This window comes from Trichinella spiralis (assembly GCF_000181795.1).
Source record: "Trichinella spiralis strain ISS 195 chromosome Unknown Scfld2, whole genome shotgun sequence".
Taxonomy (NCBI): Eukaryota; Metazoa; Nematoda; class Enoplea; order Trichinellida; family Trichinellidae; genus Trichinella; species Trichinella spiralis.
In genome coordinates, this window is record NW_003526941.1 from 7,076,020 (window position 1) to 7,085,720 (window position 9,701).

At 33.9% G+C, this 9,701-nt stretch overlaps 3 protein-coding genes across 3 annotated transcripts; 2 read left to right on the forward strand and 1 right to left on the reverse strand.

The window, feature by feature from the left end:
• The first annotated feature begins 56 nt into the window (after positions 1–56).
• Tsp_06154 (putative fibronectin type III domain protein) lies at positions 57–4,196 on the forward strand. The gene is made up of 14 exons (XM_003380401.1): positions 57–252; positions 318–466; positions 661–821; positions 1,116–1,312; positions 1,406–1,490; positions 1,545–1,636; positions 1,710–1,864; positions 1,916–2,033; positions 2,321–2,418; positions 2,486–2,716; positions 2,793–2,912; positions 2,980–3,411; positions 3,519–3,789; positions 3,946–4,196. Exons 1-14 carry the CDS (start codon positions 57–59, stop codon positions 4,194–4,196), a joined length of 2,556 nt encoding a protein of 851 aa, XP_003380449.1.
• A 450-nt stretch (positions 4,197–4,646) lies between these two features.
• Positions 4,647–6,857, reverse strand: Tsp_06153 (putative PAN domain protein). The gene is made up of 8 exons (XM_003380402.1): positions 6,431–6,857; positions 6,101–6,344; positions 5,823–6,012; positions 5,597–5,753; positions 5,349–5,521; positions 5,159–5,267; positions 4,910–5,086; positions 4,647–4,798 (listed from the first exon to the last, which is right to left on the reverse strand). Exons 1-8 carry the CDS (start codon positions 6,855–6,857, stop codon positions 4,647–4,649), a joined length of 1,629 nt encoding a protein of 542 aa, XP_003380450.1.
• Positions 6,858–7,104: 247 nt separating this feature from the next.
• Tsp_06152 (hypothetical protein) lies at positions 7,105–7,746 on the forward strand. The gene is made up of 3 exons (XM_003380403.1): positions 7,105–7,299; positions 7,323–7,516; positions 7,722–7,746. Exons 1-3 carry the CDS (start codon positions 7,105–7,107, stop codon positions 7,744–7,746), a joined length of 414 nt encoding a protein of 137 aa, XP_003380451.1.
• Positions 7,747–9,701: the final 1,955 nt, after the last annotated feature.

Consider the following 9,701-nt stretch of genomic DNA (forward strand, 5'->3'; position numbering starts at 1 on the left):
TATTATAGCTACCGTACCTTAGAATTGTTTTTTGTTGTTCGTCAAGTAAATTTCAAATGAATGCTGTTAAAGTTGGGGATACTAAAAATATACGGTGTATAAAGGAAGTTAGATGGAAAAAGATATTAAATATACTTGGTCCTATACCTCGAGCTCGTCATGGCCATAGGGCTATTGCATTGGATGATATGATAGTCATTTTTGGCGGGGGAAATGATGGCATCGTCGATGATTTGTACGTTTACTTTCCCGGTAATAGTAGTTTTTATATTTTATAATTATATGTTCATTTGTATTAATATATCTTCATTACGTAGAGAAGAATGAGTGGTTTAAGCCAACTTGTTGCGGTGATATTCCTCCAGGATGTGCAGCCTTTGGCATGACTACTGATAAGCAGAAGATTTTTGTGTATGGCGGCATGGTCGAGATGGGCCATTACAGTAGCGACTTCTATGAACTCGATGTATGATTTCAACATGAATGATAATGTTATTATGCGAGTTTTTCTACTGAAGCAATTGTTTGTTATTGAAGGCATTTTAAAGTTGTCTTTATTTACAAATCACTGCAAAACTTTTTACCTTTGTTGTTCAGTAGTTTTATTGAGATATTTTTCAAATTATTCTTAACAAAACTACTCTTTGATTCTGTTTTCAGATTTCAACTTGGGAGTGGCGAAGAATTTTACCTTGTCTTTCTGTAAATTGCCCTCCTCCTCCACCTCGTCTAGGTCATTCTTTTACATTTGTAAAGAATTTGATTTATTTGTTTGGTGGATTGACGAACGGTAGCGTAGATAATCGCCACAGTATACCAGTGTAAGTATTTCTTATAATTTTTAGTTATGATTGTCGGATTTTTGGTAGAAGAGAATAAATATCAAGGTTAACTTGTTTTACACTAGTTTGTTTAAGTTAATTTTTGTACTACAAGTGTTTATCATAGAACTTATCCAACTTGTTTTACTGGTCCGATTTTTGTTGTTCATTTTGTTTTGCGATGCATTGACTTCTGCAGCTGTATTTCATTTTTGTTCAATGTGTTTTAATTTATAATTACTGCATTGAAAAAAAAGTTGTTTCAAAATATTTTAATGAAGATGAAATATTTAGTTATTTAAATGACTTCTACGCGATTGATTTGCGTACAACACCATACCAGTGGTTTACGCCAGTTACTTATGGTGCTAAACCTACACCAAGAGAATCGCACAGTGCTTGCTACTACGAATCTGATGACAAGTCTTTGCTGATTATTTATGGAGGAATGAACGGATGTCGTCTTGGCGATTTATGGATTTTAGATCTTAGTATGTTTCTTATTGTTTGCTATTTATTTAAAAAAATGCTGAGTAATTAATATATATATATATATTTATTTATTTATATTTATATATACACAGAAAGCATGACATGGAATTCGCCTATGCTGTCCGGCGTACCACCTGCCCCGAGAAGCCTTCATTCCGCAAGTGTAATTGATGACAAGTAAATAATACAAACAATCCTTAATATTTATTTTATTGTGATCTGCATATTTAGGATGTATATTTTTGGTGGATGGATACCGCTGTCAAATAAAGTTACTTCTCCAAATCATTTTGAAAAAGAATGGAAATGTACCAACACCTTGGGTTGTTTCTGCATAAGTACATCGACAGACGGCATATTTTATGTTATGTTAATTATATTCAAGTTTTGTTTTAGCTTCTCTAAAATGGTTAGAAGTTGAACTGGGAAAAGTTGAAGATGAAAATCCTCGACCCAGAGCTGGTCATTCAGCTGTTGCAATGCGCTCACGAATGTACATTTGGTCTGGTCGTGATGGATATCGCAAAGCATGGAATGCGCAAGTATCGATTGTTTTATTATTTGTATTCTTTGTATTTTTGTTTTGCATATTTTTCGTTTAGATATGTTGTAAAGATATGTGGTGTCTTGAAACCGAAAAGCCGGATCCTCCTTCGAATATTCAGCTGGTACGCGCTTCTTCGACATCACTTGAAATTTGTTGGAAGCCAGTTTTTAATGGTAATTTCTATTTTATGCTTAACATTTTCTTTTGAATTATGCTTTGTTTTTTAATCTTATTTTCCGGATAAGTGGATCACTACAAAGTTCAAATACAGAGACAGCAAATTAGTGAAAAAAAACATGAAATAAAAGTATATTTTAATGTTTCATTTATTATTGTCATTTGATGCACTTTTTTTGTTTTTGTTATAGATGGAACGACAAAATCTTAATCAACTGCCGAAAGTTAAATGTAAATTATTGTAGTTGTATTGGATATTTTTAAAGTTAAATATTGTTTTTAGCAGCTAGATCGGTTGATAATGTAAAACAGCAACCGCTTACTAACTTGAGTAACGTATTGAAAATACATGCTCCACCAGCTTCGGGTGCTTTAAGGACAGTAAGGGAATTAATTGATCATTTTTTAAATAATATTTTATATAACTGTATGTTATTAAATTATTCAGGGTTCATCTGTGGTCAGTGGTGTTGGTGGACCAATTTTACCACCTGCAAATAGCTCTGCTGTACGGGCACCTAAGATTAAAGCTGCCCCTATAGATACTCCAGTTGTTAAAGTATCAACCGCTGCAGTGTCTGCTCCCAGCATTAGGAACCTTTCGCTACCTCAAAATACAGTGAAAATACAAACTGTTGATAATGGAAATCGACCTGTAGTCACAGCTCCGAATATGATAGTTAGTTATATTGTTGAAGCACTGTTTTTTTGTTTGTTTGATCATTTGATGAAAAACATTTCATTTCGTTTTTCAGAAACCATCTGTAAATAGTCCAGCCTTGAATCTGAAGAAAGATGGAGAAACTTTGAAAATAAAAGTGGCAACTGTAAATTTAAAATCTGATGATGAAAGCCACAGTTTTCCTGGTGTAAGGGTAAGTTTTACGTGAATTAAGTGCGTTTAAGATACGATCAAGATTATTATTATTATTATATTTTCAGCTGTCTGTGGTGTCACTTAAAGGTGGAGAAAGTAATGCAAAGTCAACTTTTAAACCAACCAGCGGTACATTGCCAGTCAGATTGCTGAGTAATCCGTATAGTTCAAATATGGGAAACAATTCAACGCCTATTTCGGCGTCTGCAAGCGGTGGAGTGCGGAAGCCCATGAAAGCGGGAAGTGCTTCTGCGGATGCGTTTGCTAAAGCGAAAATTAGCTTTTCAACCACATCGAAATTGTCAACAGTGAATGATTTGCCCAAAGTGAAAAAAGTTGTTGAAAAAAAAAAGGTCGAATCTCGTTATGTGAAAGTTCCAGAACGCATTGAAATTAAACCCAATCCATGGTATGACGTTGGAATTACAAAACTCAGCGTGATGACCATTGAAGAATATGATACTCCAATATCGGCTAACATGACGCATGCAGTAGTGGTAAGAGTTGATAGTCATTTTTATAATGTGAGGATTTATCGATGATGTTGATATATATATTATTATGTATATACATGCATATGTATGTGTGTTTGCGTTTCGATTAGAAATTGGAAAACAGCGAATTTCGAAAAGTGAAAGTGGAAGAAGGAGCTGCTTATAGATTTCGCATTTGTTCTGTAAATGATTTGGGCGCAAGTGATTGGGTAGAAAGTGGAATATTCAAAACAAACGACGAAGCACTTCCAAGTCCTCCTGCCAATATCAGGGTAGAAAAAATGACCGACTGTATTCAGCTGAGCTGGCAACCTCCGGTCAACTCGCGAACCGAAATTGTCGAATATTCCGTTTATTTGGCAATGAAATCTCAACAGCAGGGTAAGTTGTGGTTTACTTATTTTAAAAAAAAATTGCTTTTTCTTATTGGCTTTCATGAAAATCAGTTTATTAGTTTGAAGTGATTTTCTTCAACGCATTGTTGTATATTGTATACAGCTACAATATTCAGTGCTTTATGGACTTTTTTGATTTAAGTTTCCGATTTTTTGTCCTTTATGCGGGTATATTGTGGTTTTGATGCATTTTGCCAAGTACCAAATAATATTGTTGACGCATCGTTGTTGAACTTCCAAGATCAGTCGTCAGCAGTGATATTCCGTGTTGCTGCAAGAAACACTGCTGGTTATGGTCCTTTTACGCAAATTAGGTGGGTGAAAGACAAGCAAGAAACAGCCGAAAGTCAAGTATCGAATATTTCGCCGAAACGTGCTGCACTGGATTTGTAAGAATTGTGAACAGTATAATTAATTATTTGTTTTAATTTTGAATGGATTTAGGCAGCCGCCATCGGCGAAAGCAGCAAAGTATGATATGCAAACTTGCTGATGTTTTCTGAGAAGTTTTTTTTTTAATTTTATAACTGCATAGCAGATTTATTAAGCATAATTATTATTACGACCGTATATATATGTATACACATGCATATGTATGTGTATATATATATATGCTGCATATTTTTTGTTAGATATTTTGTCATTTATTAACGATTACCCTATATAATTTTTCAGAAAAATCTCAGTTTGTTTAATCATTGTCACTTTTTCGATTTGCTCCCTCTGCTTTTTTTTAAATAATATCTTAATAAATCTTTTTCATGTATAAATTTCGAAGCTCATAAAAACATTTCTTGCTTAAGTTGATTTTATTTATTTTGATAAAAAGTGCAACAGTGAAATTTACATACAACGGGTTTTGTACAAGTTTTGTGTTGGGGTATTTTGTTTGTTTGCAGTCGTTGCAGCACGTGCAGATGTTGTCGGACTAGATAGAAATGTACGGGTACGACGACGTATCTGCTTGACCAACAATATTAGCATTACTGCGTTTTCTGCTTTTTCATAGTATTTAATTTTTCTTCTAAAATTTGGTTTCATATACACATATATAGAGAGAGAGAAGAAGAAGAAGAAGAAGAAGTTTGATTATAATAATAAATCACCGTTAACGACTGCCTTGCATTTACGTCTTTGGTGTGGACAGTCACGAATGTCTTTCTTTTCACAGCGTTTGAAGCGGATTTGTTCATTTTCTTCCTCGTTGCATGCGCTCCATTCTGTCCATTCATCGTCAACAATTGGCGCGTCAAGTTTTCGATGTTTCTGCAACATCAATCTTCCTATAAAACAAATAAATGAATAAAAAAATTATAGTCATGTAATTTAAACTTTTAAAAGTTTAATAGATTTACGTCGGAAACATCCCGATTCGAAGTAGACTACATCAGCATCATCTTCAGTGTAGACATCGGATTGTGATTTACGATCTTCAGTGTTCAAAATGCAGTTTTCTTTGCTATCCTTTAAAAAAGAAATGTATATATATATTTTTTTTGTTTATTTATTTAGTAATTTCAGTAATACTGATGTGGATATACTTACGGAAAAGTAGAACATTCCAGACATGCAGTTGAAACCGGTGGTCTCGTAAGCTTGTAAGCATTGTTGAACGCAGTCAGTTTCATCTCGGGCAGTGACTACTTGTTTGGCAAATCCGACCAGTACATGATGAGGATCATAGTAAAAGTTACCAGGACATTCGGTAAGTAATTCTTCTGAAATATTGTTTTTTCTTTACGTTTCCACACACACATATATATACTTTTGTATGTATATATTGTTAAACTAACCAGGGAAGCAAGAAATTTTGTATGTTGTTACTCCTTTTTGAATGGTCAGTTCAGTAATACGCAATGGATTTGAGCTCAACTGGCAACCATTTCTGTTAGAGAAGCTGGCAGCACGACAAGGGCGTCCGTTTAATTCCAAAGCGTTTCCAGATTCATCCTTTAAAAAAACCAAAAATAAATTAAATTTTAAACTATAATAATAATAATAATAAGTATTATTATTAACCTGATTAGCCAAGCAAGCGGTTGCGCAATCTTCGGCAGTTTTAGTTTTCAGACTAGCTCCGTTCAATGTAGTAGTACCGTAGTTGGCAATTTCAGATATTTTTGGCAGTTTTCCATTCGGGCATGTTTCTTTTGTTTGCGATGAAGTCGGTGGTTTTTCAGTTGCAACCGCTTGACACAGTCCAGTTGGTCTGAAGTAATGTGAAAATTATCATTGAACAAATTGAATTTTTCCTTATTAATAATTTGTTTATCAATAACAAGAATTGTGATTTTTACCTGTAAATGCTGCGTCCTGGATATTTCAAATAATGTTGTGGAGAGTTGAGTCCGTCGACGGCAAAAATGTCGCATGTTTTCGAATTGGCATCGTACACAACACTGCGGCAAATGTATGGATAGTCGCCGAATTGTTTTTCTTGGCATAAATTCAAACATTCTTGACAAGAAATTGGAGTACGACGATCGAAAGGATATGCGTTTGAAATTGTGCATTCGGGACTAGCTTTGAAGCATTGTGGATCTTTAAAAGAAAGAAAGAAAAGAAAAAGTTACACTGTGGTAATCATGTAATAGTAACAAGTCTGTTGTGGTGAAAATTCTAAATACCGAATGGACAAGTTGGAGAAGTTGGAACCAATATTGGATATTGTACATTGGGTGTAACCGCCGCTGGTCCTCCGTATACTGGAACAGGAATCGGTACTTGACCACTACCGTAGAGGCCGTTGATGGACGGTTGACCGTATGCCATCTGTTGACCGTTGTAGGATGGTTGCTGGGGTCGAGGTGCAAAATTCGGTTGCCCATTTCCATAGGCCGGCGAGGGTAGGGCTGGCTGTGGAACAGCAGCTTGTCCATTTCCGTATGCTGGTGATCCAGCGGCAGCAGAATGATATTGTTGGACGTGTTGCACTGGTGGTTGTTGGTAATTGCCGTTGACTTGCTGTTGAGCACCACCGGCGGCGTATCCTTGTCCACTGACAAGCAGAACATTGAACGGCAACAGAACGGATAACAATAATAATTGGATCATATTTTTGAAGAAAAATAATAAAATTTGTTCTTTAAGAAAACAATGATGAGATAATAAGAATAAAGAAGAAATAAAGACGGACAAAGAAATTAAAATGGTGAAGGGAAATTTCTAAAAGCAAAGAATTATATGTGCTTGTTAATATGGACAGATACTAACTAGAATGCGGCGGCAAATGTAAGCTCAGTGTTTAATGTGGGTGCAAATTAAAGAGTGAAAAAGTGGGTGATTGGAACAAACGTTCGACATGATTGGGTCACTTGGTCGTGGCATTCGATTTGGGTCAAAGTCAGGCATTTCGGCCGGGCGCGATCCGGTGAATCTTTGTTTATGTGAACCAAGCCAGTGGTTTGGTGGTGACGGCCACGAAATTTTCGCGCCAAATTTTCAACTTGAACTCGAACTTCGTTCAATGTTCAGTGTGCAATTTTGCCAATCGCTTGTGAGCTGATTTTCAAATTTCAGGTCAAACGAAGGAGGAGTGGCCAGTTTTTGGAGGAACAATTTTCCACAATTTGGCAACGCAAACGACGACGACCTCGATTTGAAAAATTACGAACGATGATACTAATCATTGCACAGTTGCGCAATCGCGATCGTCAAAAATTTCCATACAATGCAGGTGACAGTTCGACGACGACGATCGTCTCGAAAAGCAGGTCAACAATTTTCTGCCAACTTTCCTTCCATTCTCGTAAACACGCTAAAACTCAAAACTATACAACTATGCAAATTTATTTCAACTTTTTAAACAATTTTTAATTATTATTCAATTTTTTGAACTTTATTATCTTTAATAGTTTTTTTTCTTCTTCTTCTTTTTCTTTTGTAACTTTTTGTCATTCTGTAAATTGTTTGTTTCAGATTTACTACTTTATTTCAATTGTAATCTATCTTGGAAAGTGGTTTGAAAATTTGAACTTTTTATCACAAATCACAAAATAGTAGTATATTTTGAAATCAAAAATAATTTTTATTATTGTCGACTGTAATTTACAATCCAATTAATTAATTCATCAAACTCGTCGTGAAATATGCCTCCTATTTGGGCACATTTTTCCTCTGAAACAGATCTGTCAAACATAATTTTCAATTAAATTTTTAACTGGAACATGATTTCATTGAAAAGAATTTATTTTTTTTTCTTTTCGATTTTTTGAAGCATTACATTTCTTTTCAAATTTTAAAATTTATTAATAATAATAATTCTTATTGATTCTCTTTTTTTTGTTTCTGATCGTGCGAAAATGGGCAATTGGATGATAAGATTTCAAAAAAAATACTTTTTTTTAACGACACTCACTTTGAACTTCATTCGGTTAATGGGTCAAGGGTGGGTTGCCCTGTTGCGCAATGACATTGCTTGTTTTTTTTATGCCTTCATAACCGTTTTTACAAATTATGATCTTTCGGTTGGACACACGATGGTGGAAAACTTTTCCAACAAGAAAACAAGGTACATTTTGTTCATAATTTTGAGGTAATAATATTATTAATGTTTTTAAAACTAATAACAATAAGAATATGTTATTAATTCATTTAACAAATAATTCATCTTGTTCATCTTTCTAAGATTTCAGTTTTGCATTTTATTGAAATTGTCAAATTTTTTTGATTAAAAACAATAAACAAGATGTATTCAATTTCAAAGTGGATATGGAAATGATTATCGATTAACTATTACGATTTATTGTTTGCATTAGTTGAACATTTTACATTACACGAACTTTTTCATCATTTCCTTATGGTAGCCAGTTCGAATTGTTGTAAATTGAACAGTTTCATTGTACGATTATATTTTAAAAATTGATCACATTTTAAGAAAAAAATTTTAATATCACTCTGATATTACCAAAATGAACATTGCTGTTCAAACTGACATGATCGACTATTGTTAATGTACTATGTCATTACTTATTACTGTGTTTTTTCACGGTATTTATAATTGAAAATTTATGCAAATAATCACATTTGAAGAAATGATATAAAATTCGAATAGAACATTAATGATTATTAAACAGCACATTGAACTTTTGTAACTGCTGCACAATTTTAAATTTAATTGAAATAATTTGAACTTTTTTATTATTATATTACTGTAAATGTTTTTAATTTAATTAATTATATAGGATAATTTTTGTATGATCAGATGTAAAATTGTAATTTTTATTGTGATAATTTATTTTTTCCTTATTCATTTTCACAAAAGAGAACAATTGAGTGAGTGTTGCCGTCGTATGAAAGCTAAACACAGTATTCCATTTCTAGATGTTCGATCGTCGTGATAATAATACTTTTTTTATGAGAAGAATAGCAGAACTAAATAAACAATTTTTAAGAAAACAATAAGCCAGGCCGATGTTGTTGACTAATGGCAAACTAATGACATCAGATTGAAATATATAGAGTTGGCAAATGTCAATTGAAGATGAGAAATGAAACGTAAAAAAACAACTGAAATGGTACAAAAAAACTCGAACTAGTCAGAGGGAGAAGGATTAAAATTGTGTACGATATTCAAATTTGAAGGGTTGTGAGGAGGAAAATTTTTTAGATGGCAAATGGATGTTTTTAAATTGGGCAGTGCTGTGGGCGCTGGGCAGTTGATACTGTCTGTATTGCGTGTATGTTGCCTTCACTGCCTTTTCAGGACAGGTTCGTCTTTTTTGCGTTTTCTCAAATCGCCATCCGGAAAACGACCAGCGGCTGGTTTCATAGGAAGCTCTGAAAGAGGTTATTATTAATGGTCATTTGTATTCCAATTAACGTTTGTAACTGGAATTACCATAAGCAGTCGTTGCAGCTAACCCCCACCCTTTCTTGTTGCGGTTGACCAACTTCCAC

Bases quoted from the DNA above. Each gene is read 5' to 3' on its own strand.
- Tsp_06154 (XM_003380401.1), top strand. From the start codon at position 57: ATGAATGCTGTTAAAGTTGGGGATACTAAAAATATACGGTGTATAAAG. The intron at 253-317 runs GTAATAGTAGTT...TTCATTACGTAG, and splicing joins TTTGTACGTTTACTTTCCCG to AGAAGAATGAGTGGTTTAAG. The intron at 1,313-1,405 runs GTATGTTTCTTA...ATATATACACAG, and splicing joins TTTATGGATTTTAGATCTTA to AAAGCATGACATGGAATTCG.
- Tsp_06153 (XM_003380402.1), bottom strand. From the start codon at position 6,857: ATGATCCAATTATTATTGTTATCCGTTCTGTTGCCGTTCAATGTTCTG. The intron at 6,345-6,430 runs GTATTTAGAATT...TTTCTTTTAAAG, and splicing joins TTCTCCAACTTGTCCATTCG to ATCCACAATGCTTCAAAGCT. The intron at 5,522-5,596 runs GTTAGTTTAACA...ACAATATTTCAG, and splicing joins CAAAATTTCTTGCTTCCCTG to AAGAATTACTTACCGAATGT.
- Tsp_06152 (XM_003380403.1), top strand. From the start codon at position 7,105: ATGATTGGGTCACTTGGTCGTGGCATTCGATTTGGGTCAAAGTCAGGC. The intron at 7,517-7,721 runs GTCAACAATTTT...TGTTTGTTTCAG, and splicing joins ACGATCGTCTCGAAAAGCAG to ATTTACTACTTTATTTCAAT.